General features: G+C 43.6%; 1 protein-coding gene across 1 annotated transcript in view; it reads right to left on the reverse strand.

The window, feature by feature from the left end:
* Window positions 1-18125, reverse strand: part of kif25 (kinesin family member 25) — a 171603-nt gene extending 153478 nt beyond the window's left edge. The window contains exon 1 of the mRNA XM_073050272.1: window positions 17978-18125. Within this exon, the coding sequence (XP_072906373.1) occupies window positions 17978-18125 (148 nt within the window). The remainder of the gene's footprint in view (window positions 1-17977) is intronic.
* Window positions 18126-19324: the final 1199 nt, after the last annotated feature.

A 19324-nucleotide genomic window follows, 5' to 3' on the forward strand; every position in this document is an offset into this window, starting at 1 on the left:
AAGAGATCCTGTAGGTGCTGGAAATCCAGAAAATATGCACAAAATGCTGGAGGAACTCCATAGGTCAGGCAACTTCTATGGAAAGGAATAAACAGTCAATGTTTCAGGCTGAGACCCTTCATCAGGACTGGAAAGTTAGGGGGAAGAAGCCAGAGTAAGAAGGTGGGAAGAGAGGGAAGGAATACAAGCTAGAAGGGGATAATTAATGCCAGGTGGGTGGGCGAGGGGGAATGAAGTAAGAAGTTAAGAGGCAATAAGTGGAAAAGGAAAAGGCTGGAGAAGAAGGGGAATCTGATAGAAGAGAAAAGTGGACCATAGAAGAAAGGGAAGGAGGAGGGGCACCGGGGGAGTTGATAGGCAGACGAGGAGAAGAAAAGTAAGAGGGGGCTAGAGTGGGGAATTGAAGAAGAGGTATCGAAAGTTGGCAGAATTGATGTTCATGCCATCAGGTTGGAGGCTACCTCATTGTGGTAGTAGAGGAGGCCATGCACCAACATGTCATAATGGGAATGGGGATTGGAATTAAAATGGTTGGCCACCAGGAAATCCTGCTCTTTGTACACGTAGCAAAGGTGCTTGACAAAGCGATCCCCCAATCTTCGTCGGTTCTCACCAATGTAGAGGAGGCCATACCAGGAGCACTGGATACAGTGGATGACCCCAACAGATTGGCAGGTGAAGTATTGTCTCACCTGGAAGGACTTTTGGGGCCCTGAAAGAAGGTGTATGACAAGGTGTAGCATTTAGGCTGCTTGCAGTGTGATAAGTGCCAAGCGGTAGATTAGTGGGGAGGGATAAGTGAACAAGGGAATTACGGAGGGAGCAATCCCTGCAGAAAATGGAAAGTTGAGGGGTGTAAAGGTGTGTTTGGTAGAAGTTGTGGAGAGTGATGTACCGGATGTGGAGTCTCTGGGGGGGGTGGGGTACGTAGGTGAGGACAAGAGAAGCTCTATCCCTGTTAAGATGGCAGAAAGATGGGATGAGGTTGCATGTCTGGAAAATGGAGAAGATGCGAGTGAGGGCAGCATCAATGGTGGATGAAGGGAAACCCCATTATTTGAAGAAGGAGGACATCTTTGATGTCATGAAAAGGAAAGACTGATCCTGGGAACAGATGTGTTTGGATACGAAGGAACTGGGAAAAGGGAATGGCATTTTTACAGTGTGGGAAGAAGTATCATCAAAGTAGGTGTGACAGTTGGTAGATTTATAAAATATATCAGTAGACAGTTTCTCTCCAGACATGGATACAGTTTGAGAAAAGGAAGAGAGGTATCAGAAATGGAACAAGTGAATTTAAGGGCAAAGTGGAAGCTGACGACAAAGTTGATTAAATTGATGAGCTCAACATGGGTGCAGGAAGCAACCCCAATTCAGTCGTCAATGTACACAGAAAGAGTTGGGGAGCATTAATAGGAAAGGTTTGGAACATGGACTGTTCAATGTAGCTAACAAAAGGGCAGGCATAGTTTGGGTCCATGCAGATGCCTGTGGGTACACCTAGAGTTTGAAGAAAGTGGGAGGTGCCGAAAAAAAATTGTTGAGTTTGAGGATCAGTTCTGCCAGAGGGATGAGGCTGGTGGAGAAAGCTGGACATCTCTGTTGTCCAAAAAGAAGCAGAGAGCTTTACGACTTTTCTGGTGGGAGAACAGAAGTGTATAGGGACTGGATATCCATGGTGAAAATGAGGCGGTCAGGACCAGGGAATTAAAAGTTGTTGAGGAACTTGAGGCATGTAAAGTGTATCCCCCTTGGTTCAATCCTTTCCCACTATATCCATGCACTTCACATGCTCTCAACTGCAGGGTTTTAACCTGATTCCTCTTTCCCAGAGATGCTACTCAACCCACTGAATTCCTCCAGCAGATTTTTGTTGCTTCACAATCTCCTTTTAAATTCACTTGGTTCACTTAAAAAAATGTTATACTAATTAGTAATATTTGTAAAAAAGAATAAACTGATTTAGTGCCTAGCTAGTGTAGTGAGATTGAGTGCAAGGTCAGTCATGTTTTCTTTATGTCAGATGTAGGAGTTCAGAGAGACCTCCAGTTTCTTTGATAAGTACATCTGCACAAGGTGCTTCCAGCTGTATTAGGGAACTGGAGCTGCAGCTCGATGACCTTCAGCTCATATAGGAGAATGAGGAGGTGATAGAGAAGAGCTAGGGAGGTAGTCATCCCTAGGTTGCAGAAGGCGGGTAACTGGGTGACTGTCAGGAGAAGAAAGGGAAATAGGCAGACAGTACAGAGTGCTCCTGTGGCCGATCCCCTCAATAAAAAGTATACCGCTTTGGAAACTGTTGGGGGCGGCGGGGTGGAGGGTGACCAACCTGCTGGGGGAAAGCCACAGTGACCAGGTCTCTGGCACTGATTCTGGTTCTGTGGCTCAGAAGGGAAGAAGGAAAAAAGGAGTGTGTGGTGATAGGGCATTCAATAGTTAGGAGAGCAGACAGCAGATTCTGTGGATGGGAAAGAGACTCCCAGATGGTATGTTGCCTCCCAGTGCCAGAGTCAGGAACATTTCAGATCATGTCCATGGCATTCTAAAGGATGAGGGTGATCAGTCAGAAATTATGGCACATAATGGTACCAATGATATGGGCAGAGAAAGGGATGAGGTCCTGAAGAAAGAATACAGGGTGCTAAGTAGGAAGCTGAAAACCAGGACCTCAAGGGTAGTTATCTCTGGATTGCTGCCTGTGCCATGCACTAGTGAGGATAAGAACAGGATGATTTGGTAGATGAATGTGTGGCTGAGGAATTGGTGGATGGGCAGGGTTTCAAATTTGTGGATCATTGGGATCTCTTCTGGGGAAAGTATGACTTGTACAAAAAGAATGGGTTACATCTGAACTTGAGGAGGACCAATATCATTGCAAGCAGATTTGCTAGAGCTGCTGCGGAAAGTTTAAACTAGTTTGGCAGGGGTAGGAAACAGAGTGATAAATCAGAGGATGAGGCAGTTGGTATACAGGTAGATGTGGTGTGCAGGAAAGCTGTGAGGAAGGATAGCCAGTTGAAAGAACAAAATTGCAGTCAGTGCGATGGGTGGAAGTGTGTCTATTTCAATGCAAGATGTGTCAGGAATAAGGGTCAGTACACAGAACTACAACGTTGTGGCCATTACAGAGACTTCACTGACAGAAGGGCAGGAATGGCTGCAAATAGTTTAGATGGGTCAAAATTTGTTAGATATATCCAGGAAGGACCTCATGGACCGTTACCTTGTCGTGGTGAGGGGGCTTGTGTATCTCAGTGACGCTATGAGCTATACCATGTAGAACTACTCCAGATGGACAGGTCATGGCAGAGAGGTCAGACTAAATACTGTCCACTGGAGAAGGAAATGGCAACCTACTTCAGTAATTTGCCAAGAAAACCTTATGGATAAAAGTAACTAGATATATGAGAATGGCACTGGAAGATGAGCCCCACAGGTCTGAATGTGCACAACATGCTAATACAGAAAAACAAAGGAGACAAGTATGAGTAGTACCAGAGCTAATGACGTGTTGGATTAAAGCCGAAAAGGACATCCAACTGCTGAGGTACCTGGAAATGAAAAAAAGGTCTGATGTTGTAAAAGAACCATTGGAACCTGAAATGTAATATCCATGTATCAAGGTAAACTAGATATGGTCAAAAACAAGATGGTGAGACGGAACATTGACATATTGGGAATTAGTGAACTAAAGTGGACATTTTACATCATACCAGATCATCTGTGGGCAGGAAGCCTGCAGAAAGAATTGAATGGCTTTAATTGTCAAAAAAAGAGTATCAAAATCAGTGCAACACACACAAAATGCTGGTGGAACGCAGCAGGCCGGGCAGCATTTATAGGAAGAAGCACTATTGACGTTTCGGGCTGAGACCCTTCATCAGGACTAACTGAAATAAAACATAGTAAGAGATTTGGCAGTAGGAGGGGGAGGGGGAAATCTGAAATGATAGGAGAAGACAGGAGGGAGTGGGGTGAAGCCAAGAGCTGGAAAGGTGATTGGCAAAAGGGATGCAGAGCTGGAGAAGGGAAAGGATCATGGGACGGGAGGCCTAGGGAGAAAGAACAGGGGAGGGGAGCACCAGAGAGAGATGGAGAACAGGCAAAAAGTGATGGGCAGAGAGAGAAAAAAAGGGGGGGAAATAAATAAATCAGGGATGGGGTAAGAAGGGGAGGAGGGGCAATTCCCCTCTACCACCAATCTCCTCTGTCTAGCGGAATTAGTTCTTACTCTCAATAATTTCTCCTTTGGCTCCTCCCACTTCCTGCAAACCAAAGGTGTAGCCATGGGCACCCGCATGGGTCCCAGTTACGCCTGCCTTTTTGTTGGCTTTGTGGAACAGTCCATGTTCCAAGCCTATACGGGTATCCATCCCCCTCTTTTCCTTCGCTACATCGACGACTGCAATGGTGCTGCCTCCTGCACGCATGCTGAGCTCGTTGACTTCATTAACTTTGCCTCCAACTTTCACCCTTTATTTTGCCCTCAAATTTACCTGGTCCATTTCTGACACCTCCCTCCCCTTTCTTGATCTTTCTGTCTCCATCTCTGGAGAGGGCTTATCTACTGATATCTACTATAAGCCTACTGACTCTCACAGTTACCTGGACTATTCCTCTTCCCACCCTGTCTCTTGCAAAAATGCCATCCCCTTCTCACAATTCCTTTGTCTCTGCCACATCTGCTCTCAGGATGAGGCTTTTCATTCCAGGACGAAGGAGATATCTTTCTTTTTTAAATTAAGGGGCTTCCCTTCCTCCACTATCAACTCTGCTCTCAAATGCATCTCTCCCATTTCCTGCACATCTGCCCTCACCCCATCCGCCCACCACCCCACTCGGGATAGGGTTCCCCTTCTCCTCACCTATCACCCCACCAGCCTCCAGGTCCAACGTATAATTCTCCATAACTTCCGCCACCTCCAGTGGGTTCCCACTACCAAGCACATCTTTCCCTCCCCTCTCTTTCTGCTTTCCACAGGGATTGCTCCCTATGCGACTCCCTTGTCCATTCATCCCCCCCATCCCTTCCCACCGATCTCCCTCCTGGCACTTATCCTTGTAAGCAGAACAAGTGCTACACCTGCCCTTACACTTCCTCCCTCACCACCATTCAGGGCCCCAGACAGTCCTTCCAGGTGAGGCGACACTTCACCTGTGAGTTGGCTGGTATGGTATACTGCATCCGGTGCTCTTGTTGCGGCCTTTTATATATTGGTGAGACCCGCCGCAGACTAGGAGACCATTTCGCTGAACACCTAAGGTCTGTCTGCCAGAGAAAGCAGGACCTCCCAGTGGCCACACATTTTAATTCCACATCTCATTCCCCTTCTGATTTTGTCTATCCATGGCCTCCTCTACTGTCAAGATGAAGCCACACTCAGGTTGGAGGAACAACACCTGTTTGGGTAGCCTCCAACCCGATGGCATGAATATTGACTTCTCTAACTTCCGTTAATGCCCCTCCTCCCCTTCTTACCCCATCCCTGATTTATTTATTCCCCCCCTTTTTGTCCCTCTCTGCCCATCACTCTTTGCCTGTTTTCCATCTCCCTCTGGTGCTCCCCTTCCTCTTTCTTTCTCCCTAGGCCTCCCGTCCCATGATCCTTTCCCTACTCCAGCTCTGCATCCCTTTTGACAATCACCTTTCCAGCTCTTGGCTTCACCCCACCCCCTCCAATCTTCTCCTATCATTTTGGATTTCCCCCTCCCCCTCCTACTTTCAAATCTCTTACTATGTTTTATTTCAGTTAGTCCTGACGAAGGGTCTCGGCCTGAAACGTCAATAGTGCTTCTTCCTATAGATGCTGCCTGGCCTGCTGTGTTCCACCAGCATTTTGTGTGTGTTGCTTGAATTTCCAGCATCTGCAGATTTCCTCGTGTTTGCTTATCAAAATCAGTGATTGGATACAACCCCAAAAATGACAAAATGATTGCAATACGACTTCAAGGCAACCTTTCAACATCACAGTGATCCAAGTTTATGCTCCAACCTCTGATGCCAAAAGATGAAATTATCCAGTTGTATGAACAGCTGCACCTCCTGGTTATGACACCAAAAATGGATGTTACATTTATCATTGGAGACTAGAATGCCAAAGTTAGACATCACAGAAGACTTGGAGTAACAGGCAACATTGGCCTTGGGGTATGGAATGAAGCAGGACATCAACTGGTAGAATTTTGCCAAATTAACTCTCTGGTTATAGCAAATACCCTCTTCCAACAGCCTAAGGGGCAGCTCTGTATATGGACTTCACCAGATGGTGAACACCAAAGATTGACTCTATACTTTGCGATCAGAGATGGAAGAGCTCTATGCTGTCAGCTAAAACATGACCTGGAGCAGATTGTGGCTCAGACGATGAGCAGCTTGTTGTAATATTCAGAAGGAAACTGAAAAGCATCAGGAAAAACCAATGTACCAGCAAAGTTTGATGTTGATAACATCTCTCAAGAATATGCCGTGGAGGTGAAGAACCGATTCAATGGATTAAACCTATAGAACATAGAACAGTTCAGGCCCTTCGGCCCACAATGTTGTGCCAACTCTCATATAACCCCCCACCTTAAATTCCTCCGTATACCTTTATAGTAGTCTCTTAAATTTCACGTGTATCTGCCTCCACCACTGACTCAGGCAGTGCATTCCATGCACCAAGCACTCTCTGAGTAAAAAACCTTCCTCTAATATCCCCCTTGAACTTCCCACCCCTTACCTTAAAGCCATGTCCTCTTGTATTGAGCAGTGGTGCCCTGGGAAAGAGGCACTGGCTGCCCACTCTATTCCTCTTAATATCTTGTATACTTCTAGCATGTCTCCTCTCATCCTCCTTCTCTCCAGACAGTAAAGCAATAGCTCCCTTAATCTCTGATAATAATGCATACTCTATAAACCAGGCAGCATCCTGGTAAATTTCCTCTGTACCCTTTTCAATGCTTCCACATCCTTCCTATAGTGAGGTGACCAGAGCTAGACACAGTACTCCAAGTGTGGCCTAACCAGAGTTTTATAGAGCTGCATCATTACCTCGCGACTTAAACTCAGTCCCTCGACTTATGAAAGCTAACACCCCATAACCTTTCTTAACTACCCTATCTACCTGTGAAGCAACTTTCAGGGATCTGTGGACATGGACCCCCAGATCCCTCTGCTCCTCCATACTACCAAATATCCTTCCATAAACTTTGTACTCTGCCTTGGAGTTTGTCCTTTCAAAGTGTACCACCTTACACTTCACCGGGTTGAATTCCATCTGCCACTTCTCAGCTCACTTCTGCATCCTATCAATGTCTGTCTGCAATCTTCGACAATCCTCTACACTATCCACAACACCACCAGCCTCTGTGACATCTGCAAACTTGCCAACCCACCTTTCTACCCCCACGTTCAGATCATTAATAAAAATCACAAAAAGTAGAGGTCCCAGAACCAATCCTTGTGAGACATGACTAGTCACAACCCTCCAATCTAAATGTATTCCCTCCACCATGACACTCTGCTTTCTACAGGCAAGCCAATTCTGAATCCACCTGGTCAAACTTCCTTGGATCCCATGCCTTCTGACTTTCTGAATAAGCCTACCATGTGGAATCTTGTCAAATGCCTTACTAAGCTCCATGTAGATCACATCCACTGCACTACCCTCATCTATACATCCACTGCACTACCCTCATCTATATGCCTGGTCACCTCCTCAAAAACTCTATCAGGGTTGTTAGACACAATCTGCCCTTCACAAAGCCATGCTGACAGTCCCTGATCAGACCATGAGTCTCTAAATGCCCATAGATCCTATCTCTAAGAATCTTTTCCAACAGCTTTCCCACTACAGACGTAAGGCTCAATGATCTATAATTACCTGGGCTATCCCTACTACCTTTTTTGAACAAGGGGACAATATTCGCCTTCCTCCAATCCTCCAGTACCATTCCCATGGACAACGAGGACATAAAGATCTTAGCCAGAGGCTCAGCAATTTCTGCCCTTGCCTCGTGGAGCAGCCTGGGGAATATTCCATCAGGCCCCGGGAACTTACACGTCCTAATGTATTTTAACAACTCCAACACCTCCTCTCTATTAATACCAACCTGCTCCAGAACATCAACCTCACTCATATTGACCTCACTGTCATCAAGTTCCCTCTCATTGGTGAAAATACCAAAGAGAAGTATTCATTGAGGGCCTCACTCACTTCCACAGCCACCAGCCACATCTTCCCACTTTTATCTCTAATCAGTCTTACCTTCACTCCTGTCATCCTTTTGTTCTTCACATAATTGAAAAATGCCTTGGGGTTTTCCTTTACCCTACTCGCCAAGGCCTTCTTGCCCTCCTGAGCCCCTTCTTAAGCTCCTTTCTTGCTACTCTATATTCCTCAATAGACCCATCTGATCCTTGCTTTCTAAACCTCATGTATGCTGCCTTCTTCCACCTGACTAGATTTTCCACCTCACTTGTCACACATGGTTCCTTCACCCTACCATTCTTTATCATCCTCACCGGGACAAATTTATCTCTAACATCCTGCAAGAGATCCCTAAATATTGACCACATGTCCATAGTATATTTCCCTGCAAAAACATCATCCCAATTCACACCTGCAAGTTCTAGCCTTATAGCCTAATAATTTGCCCTTCCCCAATTAAAAATTTTCCTGTCCTCTCTGATTCTATCTTTTTGTATGATAATACTCAAGTCCAGGGAGCGGTAGTCACAGATGCTCACCCACTGACAGATCTGTGACCTGACCCGGTTCGTTACCTAACACTAGATCTAGTATGGCATTTCCCTTAGTCGGCCTGTCAACATACTGTGACAGGAATCATTCCTGGACAGACTTTACAAACTCTGCCCCATCTAAACCATTGGAAGTAATCAGGTGCCAATCAATATTAGGAAAATTAAAGTCACCCATGATAACAACCCTGTTATTTTTTGCACCTTTCCAAAATCTGCCTCCCAATCTGTTCCTCAGAGTCTCTTCTGCTACCAGGGGGCCTATAGAATACTCCCAATTGAGTAACTGCTCCCTTCATGTACATCCCGTAACCAAGTCTTACTAATGCCTACAATATCGAAATTTCATGTGTCGATTCATACTCTAAAGGGATGGGTTACATCTGAACCTGAGGGGAATCAATATCCCTGTAGGCAGGTTTGCTAGAGTTGTTTGGGAATATTTAAACTAATTTGGCAGAGGGATGGGAACTGGAGTGATCATACTGAGGATGAGGTAGCTGGTTTACAAACAGCGGTAGTCTGTTGTGAGACTCATAGTAAGGAGAGGCTGATAATAGGGCAAAATTGCAGTCAACAAGATGAGTTGCAATGTAAAGGCGAACAAAATTGAAAAGGGTGAATACAGGACTGAAGGTGTTATATTTGAATGCTCACAATATACGGAATAAGATAGATGAACTTGTACCACGGTTAAAGACGGGCATGTACGATGTTGTGGGCATCTCTGAATCATGGCTAAAAGAAGATTATAGTTAAGAGTTTGACATCCAAGGATTAACATTGTATTGAAAGGACAGAAGGGGTGGTGTGGCTCTGTTGGTTAAAAAGCGAAATCAAATCATTAGAAAGAGGTGACATAGGATCAGAAGGTGATGAATCATGCTGGGTAGAGGCTGAGGAACTACAAGGGTAAAAATACCTTGATGGGAGTTAAGTATAGGTCCCAAAACAGTAATAAGGATGTGGCCTACAAATTACAACCGGAAATAGAAAATGCATACCAATAGTCATGGGGGAATTCTAATATGTAGGTAGGCTGAATTGAATTGACTTTATTACTTACATCCTTCATATACATAAGGAGTAAAAATCTTTATGTTATGATTGCATCTAAATGTGCAATGTGCAATTTATAGTAATTTATAATAAATAGTATGTACAATAGGATTGTCAATATAACATAGAAATACAGTTGTGCCAGCATGAGTTAAGCAGTCTGATGGCCTGGTGGAAGAAGCTGTCCCAGAGCCTGTTGGTCCTGGCTTTTATGCTGCAGTACCGTTTCCCAGATGGCAGCAGCTGGAACAGTTTGTACTTGGGGTGACTCAGGTCTCCAATGATCCTTTGGGCCCTTTTTACACAACTGCCTTTGTAAATGTCCTGAATAGTGGGATGTTCACATCTACAGATGGGGAATTCAGGTTGGTGCTGGATCCCAAGAGGGGGAATTTCTAAAATGCCTACAAGATTATTTTTTAAAGCAGCTCGTGGTTGGGCCCACTGTTACGTACCCCGTAACGAGTTAAAAGAACCAGCAGAAATGGAATACACCTGGAGTCTGGTTTTGCTATAAACAACACACATAAAATTATATACCTATATACCTCAATCCCCCACCAGGACGGTCTCAAAGCTCTTCGCTTCTTTTTGGATTCCAGACCTAACCAATTCCCCTCTACCGCCACTCTCCTCCGTCTAGCGGAATTAGTTATAACTCTCAATAATATCTCCTTTGGCTCCTCCCACTTCCTCCAAACCAAGGGTGTAGCCATGGGCACCCGCATGGGTCCCAGTTATGCCTGCCTTTTTGTTGGCTTTGTGGAACAGTCCATGTTCCAAGTCTATACGGGTATCCATCCCCCTCTTTTCCTTCACTACATTGACAACTGCATTGGCGCTGCCTCCTGCACACATGCTGAGCACGTTGACTTCATTAACTTTGCCTCCAACTTTCACCCTGCCTTCAAATTTACCTGGTCCATTTCTGACACCTCCCTCCCCTTTCTTGATCTTTCTGTCTCCATCTCTGGAGATGGCTTATCTACTGATATCTACTATAAGCCTACAGACTCTCACAGCTACCTGGACTATTCCTCTTCCCACCCTGTCTCTTGCAAAAATGCAATCCCCTTCTCACAATTCCTCTGTCTCCGCCGCATCTGAGTTAAGTATTGTATGTAATTAGTTTTGCTACAACAAGTGTATGGGACATTGGAAAAAAGTTGGAATTTCCCCATGGGGATGAATAAAGTATCTATCTATCTATCTATCTATCTATCTATCTATCTATCTATCTATCTATCTATCTATCTATCTATCTATCTATCTACTCTCAGGATGAGGCTTTTCATTCCAGGATGAAGGAGATGTCTTCCTTTTTTAAACAAAGGGGCTTCCCTTCTTCCACCATCAACTCTTCTCTCAAACACATCTCTCCCATTTCCCGCACATCTGCCCTCACCCCATCCGCCCGCCACCCCACTCAGGATAGGGTTCCCCTTCTTCTCACCTACCACCCCACCAGCCTCCAGGTCCAAAGTATAATTCTCTGTAACTTCCGCCACCTCCAATGGGATCCCACTACCAAGCATATTTTTCCCTCCCCCCTCTTACTGCTTTCCGCAGGGATTGCTCCCTACGCGACTCCTTTGTCCATTCATCCCTTCCTACCGCTCTCCCTCCTGGCACTTATCCTTGTAAGCGGAACAAGTACTACACCTGCCCTTACACTTCCTCCCTCACCACCATTCAGGGCCCCAGACAGTCTTTCCAGGTGAGGCAACACTTCACCTGTGAGTTGGCTGGTGTGGTATACTGCGTCCGGTGCTCCCAGTGTGGCCTTTTGTATATCGGTGAGACCTGCCACAGACTGTGAGACCGTTTCGCTGAAAACTTACGCTCAGTCCGCCAGAGAAAGCAGGATCACACATTGGCCACACATTTTAATTCCATGTCCCATTCCCATTCTGATATGTCTATCCATGGCCTCCTCTACTGTCAAGATGAAGCCACACTCAGGTTGGAGGAACAACACCTTATATACCGGCTGGGTAGCCTCCAACCTGATGGCATGAACATTGACTTCTCTAACTTCCGTTAATGCCCCTCCTCCCCTTCTTACCCCATCCCTGACACATTGTTTGTTTTTTTCTCTCTCTCTCTCTGCCTGATGCACAATCAATAACTCTCGGAGACGGGAGGCAAACGATAGGCTTTTATTAGCAGCAGAAGTGACCACAACGGCTTCCGGTAAGATGGCGATTGCTTAGCTGCTCTGAACTTTTGTTCCGTTACGGTCGCTATCTTTGCACTAAATGTCTCCATTTTTTAAACCTTAATTAGGAACTTTTTCGGTATCTCTTACTTGCCTGTGAACACATCTAACTTACAATGTCTAGCAAGAGTTCTAAATCCGGGAGAAAGGAAGCTATGGCTCCCTCAGACGAGACCCGGGCTGTGCTCGGTCAGCTCCGAGATGAAATTTTAAAGGAATTCAAAACCGTTTTCAAACAATTGGAAGACAAACTGGATCGGATCAACAATAAAGTGGACAAACATGCTGAACACTTATCTCGTATCGATTCGACTTCTGAAGATTTAGAAAGCCGTGTTCGATACTTGGAGACTCTCTGTTCCAGCTTAGAGGGAAAATGTAACAAACTCCTTTTCAAAATGGTGGATCTCGAAAATCGCAGCAGACGCTGCAATCTTAGAATTCTTGGATTACCAGAGACCACTGAACAGGGATCAACAGTGAAGTTTTTCGCCAAGTTTCTCTGTGAGATATTCGGGAAAGATTTGCTTCCGAACCCGCCCTAGCTCAAACGGGCACACAGAGTTTACGTTCCCCCCGGAATTCTGGGCTCCCGCCCGCGACCAGTAATTTTGTGCTTCCATCAGTACCAGGTAAAACACAGTCTGATTGTGGAGGCACGTCGCAGAGGTTCTTTTTCTTTCCAGGATACAACCATTCGCTTTGTGGAAGATTTTGCACCCCAGACCTTAAAGATGCGCGTTGAGTTTAAAGGCGCAATGAAAGTGCTTTTTGATCGTGGTTTTAAACCCTCTCTTCGTACTCCTGCTGATCTACGAATCAAGCTTAATACTGGAAAATACAAGTGGTTTAGATCAGTGATGGAAGCTGAAGCATTTGTGGCAAGTCTTCCGGCTATCCAGTCATCTTCAGAACCCAATCAGACCTCCTAAAACGGTGGATAAGTACTTCTCGTAGTAAAATTACTTTTTCTGGACTCAGACTTTACGTGAATCATTCAGACATTATTCATTGAAACTCTAAGGGCTGTCGACAATCTCTCCCTGGATTTGGTGTGTGTGTAATCTATTCTTGTATAACTTTATCTACAGAGTTCTACAACTGATTTTAACTTGTTTTGGATGTTTGAAGTCTTTAGTGAAGGCCTCCCTGGTTCACAGTTTAATTGCTGATTTATTTTTCCTTTTTTTATATTTATTTATTTTTTCTTTTCTTTCTTTTCTTCACCCTTTTTCTAATCTCTGAATTTTTTTTCTCTCCTCTCTGTAAATGGTTGATAAATACTCGTCTTGAATTTATAATTTTCCCTTTCTTCTTTTTTTTTACCTTTTTTTTCCCCTTTCTCTTACTTTATTCTTCTATAATTTTTCGCGGGTAGGTTAGTTTTGGTTTTCTCCCGATTTTCTCTGTATTAAGTTTTATATTTCTGCAGAAGGTGTTCTAATCTGTAGTTATGTTTTCTAGTGCGTAAACTAGTTACTATTTGCTATAGTATTTATACGGAACTGCTGTTAATGACACAGATCTGGAAGTTGTATTTGGGTTAATTTTTTTGGTAGAGCTAGCTACTTGTTTTGGTAGCCGTCTAGTTTTGGGTTGTGTGGTGGGGTGGATTTTCCAGTTCCAACATCACTCACTGTATTTATTGTTTCTCTTTATTGCTCAGGACACGTATATGTTTTGATTTTACAAATCTATGTTTACATCTCTGCTCCCAGATTGCTACTGTACTGCTTGACTTTTTATATGCCTGCTGCCTTTTATGCATTAGTAATTGATAATGGCTAGTGCACTTAAATTCGTGAGCTGGAATGTAAAGGGATTGAATCACCCTGTTAAAAGGAGGAAGGTATTCTCACATATCAAACAACTCAAAGCTGACATTGCTTTCCTTCAAGAAACTCATATTCGGTGTGTTGATAACTCTCGGCTTCTGTCAAAGTGGGCGGGCCAGCATTTTCATTCATCCTTTGCCGCTAAAGCTAGGGGAGTCTCCATTCTTATTAACTCAAATATTCCTTTTGAACTCCATAATAAAACTTCTGATACAAATGGCCGTTTTATTATTGTTTCTGGTAAACTATATAACACTAAAGTTGCACTAGCAAACCTGTATGCCTCCAACTTTGATGATGTTAACTTTTTTGAACGGTTTTTTTCCTCACTACCAGACTAAAACTCATACTCTCTTATACTGGGTGGTGACTTCAACTGTTGGTTGGATCCTAATCTGGATCGATCGTCCTCTGTTACTAGATCACCTACTAAATCTGCCTTAGCTATCCAATCATTTCTCTCTAATTTTGGCATCTCTGATATATGGCGTTTCCTTCATCCTACTGAGAGAGATTATTCTTTTTTCTCACATGTTCACCATACCTTCACTAGAATTGACTATTTCTTACTCGATAACCAACTTATTCCATTTGCCCACTCTTGTGACTATCAGAGTATACTGATTTCTGACCATGCTCCAATTACTCTCTCTCTGAACTTTCCTGGTCTCCCTCAGAGGAATAAACACTGGCGGTTTGATTCAACTTTATTATCGGATGATGATTTTTAAAAATTCATTAAGGATCAGATAACCTTTTATTTTAACACTAATACATCACCTGAAGTGCCATCCCAGATTGTCTGGGATGCCATGAAAGCATATCTGAGGGGTCAAATAATCTCTTACACAGCAAATCTCAACAGAAGATCCCGTGCAGATCGACTAGACCTCATTAACCAGATTAAAGAATTGGATCAAATATATGCCCAAACTAAGAACCCTGAATTATACAAGCGCGTTGAACTCCAAACTAAATTTAACCTTCTGTCCACTCAACCTATCGAACGCCAACTTCTCGAAAGCAAGAGTCGCTTTTACATTCATGGGGATAAGTCTGGTAAACTCCTAGCCAATCAGCTGAGGCGTTCCAAAGCCAAACAACATATTACAAAGATCCGGAAGGAGAACGGAGACTTTACATCGGATCATTTAGAAATTAATGACGCATTTAAAAATTTATATTCTCGGCTTTATCCCTCTGAATCTCTGAATGACAATATCTCTGTTGATCAATTTTTACAGAATCTGAATATCCCCTCACTTTCATCTGATTTCAAAGCCAAACTCAATGCGCCTATATCATCAGAAGAAATATATTTTGCAATTTCTGCACTGTCCTCAGGGAAATCTCCTGGACCTGATGGGTTCCCTGTAGAATTTTAAAAATCATTCTCTTCACTTCTTTCTCCTCAGTTACTTTCAGTATTATCTGACTCGTTTAATTACGGCAAATTGCCACCCTCTTTCAATGAGGCATCTATTATTCTTCTTTTAAAAAAGGGCAAAGACCCAACAGAGTGTTCCTCATATAGGCCGATCTCTCTGCTCAATGTTGATGTAAAGATCTTAGCTAAAATTTTGTCTCATAGACTAGAAACCGTTATTCCCTCCATTATCTCTGATGACCAAACAGGCTTTATTAAAAACCGTCTCCCTTTTTTTAACATCCGGCATTTATTCAGTATCTTATACTCACCTCCAACTGGGATTCCTGGATGTGTTATTTCCCTCAATGCGGAGAAAGTATTTGACCGTATAGAGTGGAACTACCTTTTTGCAGTCTTAGAAAAATTTGACGTCGGCCAAAGTTTCATCTCCTGGATCCAATTGCTCTACCTGTGTCCTACTGCTTCTGTTTTAACTAATTTTCAGAAATCCCAAGTATTTAATCTCAAACGTGGCACCCGTCAGAGATGCCCCTTAAGTCCCTTTCTCTTTGATTTGGCTATAGAACCTCTGGCGATAGCATTTCGAAACTGTCCTGAATTGACCGGGATTTGGAGAGGGGGTGTTGAGCATAAAGTTTCTCTCTATGCTGATGACTTATTACTCTTTCTCTCAAATCCGTCTACGTCCTTGCCTCTAATGTTTTCACTTCTTGACCAGTTTAGCCAGATCTCTGGCTATAAACTTAATTTACATAAGAGTGAACTTTTCCCAATTAATAAAGAAGCACAAGAACTAACATTTCGTGATCTCCCTTTTAAAGTAGTCCATAATCAATTTACTTATCTTGGAATTACAGTCACAAGGAAGTTTAAAGATCTCTTTCGTGAAAACTTTGCCAATCTTTCATATGCTATAAAACAGAATCTGGTACAATGGTCACCTCTATCTATGTCTTTGGTAGGTCGTATTAATGTTGTTAAAATGTATGTTCTCCCCAAATTTTTATACTTATTTCAATCTATCCCAATTTTTATTCCTAAATCTTTTTTTGATTCCTTAGACTCTATTATTTTGTCATATTTGTGGCAGAATAAGCGTTCTAGAATTAATAAAATACATCTCCAAAAATCTAAAAAAGAGGGTGGCATGGCTTTACCTAACTTTCGCTTATATTATTGGGCAGCTAACATACGTTGTGTTACCTTTTGGTCTTTCTTCCACGGCCAACCTGAGTGCCCTAACTGGGTGGCAATGGAGTTGAGCTCCACTAAAGAATTATCTATCTCTGCACTTCTTGGCTCTGCACTCCCTAGTAGTCTGCCCAGATCAATAGCTAATCCTCTCGTTAGACACACTTTGCGTATATGGGCTCAGTTCAGGAAATGCTATGGCTTCCAGGGGTTCTCTGTTTCCAGCCCTGTTGCAAATAATCACCTTTTTTTACCTACTATGTACAATTCAGCATTCCATGTTTGGTATAGGAAGGGCATTAGACATTTTGAAGATCTTTTCATTGATAATCACTTCGCCTCTTTTCAGCAGCTCTCTGTTAAGTTCAATCTGCCTAACGCTCATTTTTTCAGATATCTCCAAATCCGGCACTTTATTGCTCCTTTAATTCCTAACTTTTCTGAAATGCCTGCGAAAAATGCTATGAACCTATTTCTTTCCATCAATCCACTAGGTAAAGGTTTAATATCAATTATCCGAGATAAACTAGCAGCCTTACGACGGGCCCCTGTGGATAAAATTAAAATGGCCTGGGAGCAGGATTTAAATATCTCCTTATCCGAGGAGAGCTGGGACTCAGTTCTCAAATCGGTTAACTCAACCTCTCTTTGTGCTCACCATTGCCTTTTACAGTTCAAGATTGTTCATAGAGCCCATATGTCTAAATCTAAACTATCTCGATTCTACCCTAGCATTAGTCCGCTCTGTGATAAATGCAAGAGGGGCGTGGCCTCTCTCATCCAAATGTACTGGTTCTGTCCTAGTTTGGAGAAATTCTGGAAAGATGTCTTCACTACGTTATCGTGTATTCTGAATCAGCGCCTAGAACCAAACCCCTTAATTGCTCTGTTCGGTTTTTGGGGCGAGACAGATTTATGTCTGGGTCCGACCAAATGCCGAATACTATCCTTTGCCTCTCTCCTGGCGAGACGCTTGATCCTCCTCAGATGGAGAGATGTTGCCCTGCCCACTCATGCGCAATGGCTTAACGACATTATGGCCTGCTTGGACCTCGAAAAAATTCATTATTCAGTTCTTAATTCGGATCTAAAGTTCCATAAGGTCTGGGGACCTTTTATCAAGTACTTTCATAACCTTCCTCTTGACTAGGGTTTTTTTTTCTTTTTTTTTCTTCTTTTCAGCCCTTGCTTTCAGCTCCCTTTTTTTTTCTGGTAGTAGGCATTATTATCCTCTGTTACTAAGTGTATTCACAGTCTGGGAGTTTGACTGTCCTGACTTATACTCTCTATATTGTGTGGTGGTTGGTCTGGAGTTGTTGTTTTTTTCTTGTGTTGTGGGGATTGGGGAGGACACTAAGCTCACTTGTCGTTAATTTAGGTGCTTTTTTGTTAAATTCTCTTCGTTTGTAGCATATTGTTATTGTATGCGTAATCTTGCACTGTATTAATGCTCCCCACTGGGAGTTGGGGTTTTTAATTTTGTAAAATGTTTTGAAAAACTAATTAAAAAATTTTTTTTTAAAAAAAGAATATGTAGCCACCACCTGCTTCTGTCAGTTGGCCTTCGTCGGCCAGGTGAGTCTCTGAGAAAGCTGCGATGTTCATTTTGTACCTCTCCAGTTCTCTTGCCACCAAAGCTTCTCTCAGGGTTGTCACCCCTGCTGCTTCTACCAGATCAAGTAGCTTCACCATGGTGTTGAACCATGAACCGAGGTCTAATCACTGCCATTGGATTCTCTGACTATTTTATTTTCACCATGCATCTCCAGCCCCTACACACCTCCAACCCCACCAGGAAGGCCTCAAAGCTCCTTGTTTCTTTCCGGACCCCAGGCCCAACCAGTTCACCTCCAACACCACTCTCCTCCATCTGGTGGAACTTGTTCTCACTCTTAATAATTTCTCCTTTGGCTCCTCCCACTTTCTTCAAACAAAATGTGTAGCCACGGATACTCGCATGGGTCCCAGCTATGCCTGCTTTTCTCTCAGCAATGTGGAACAGTCCATGTTATCAGCCTACACTGGTGTCGCTCGCTGACTTTTCCTGCACTACATCGACGACTGCGTTGGTGCTGCTTCGTGCACCCATGCCGAGCACGTCAACACCATCAACTATGCCTCCAACTTAAACCCTGCCCTCAAATTCGCCTAGTCCATTTCTGACACTTCCCTCCCCTTTCTCAATCTCTCTGTGTCTATCTCTATCTCTGGTGCCTCTAAATGACTCTCAATTGTACCTCTCCCCACCCTATTACTCGTAAAAATGCAATCCCCTTCTTTTACTTCCTCTGACTCCGACTGATCTGCTCTCAAGCTGAGGCTTTTCATTCCAGAACGACAGACATGTCCTCCTTGTTCTGGGAGGGAGGTTTGCAAATGCATTTGTGGAGGGTTTGAACTGGATTTGCAGGGGGGTGGGAACCGAAGCGAAGAGGCAGAGGATGGGGCAGTTGGCACACAAGTAGAGACAGTTTGTGGGGAGCTTTTGAGGAAGGATAAGCTGATCCTGGAGCAAAGACGCACTCAACCAGATGGTTTGAGATGTGTTTATTTCAATGCAAAGAGTATCAGAAACAAGGCGGATGAACTTAGAACTTATGATGTTGTGACTATTACACAGACTCAGGTATCTCAGGAGCAAGAATTACCGCTGAGCTGAATGGGCTTCACCCATTTCAAAAGACAGGTGGAGGAGTCCATTGATAATCAGTGATAGTTTTTTATAAACCACTCAATAGTAACAGGGACATCAAGGAGCAGATAGGGAGACAGATTCTGGAAAGGAGTAATAATAACGGGGATGTTGCGGTGAGAGATTTTAATTACCCAAGTATTGATTGGCATCTCCCTAGAGTGGGGGGTTTAGATGGGGTAGATTTGTTAGGTGTGTT

This window comes from Hemitrygon akajei, chromosome 7 (assembly GCF_048418815.1).
Source record: "Hemitrygon akajei chromosome 7, sHemAka1.3, whole genome shotgun sequence".
Lineage (NCBI taxonomy): Eukaryota > Metazoa > Chordata > Chondrichthyes > Myliobatiformes > Dasyatidae > Hemitrygon > Hemitrygon akajei.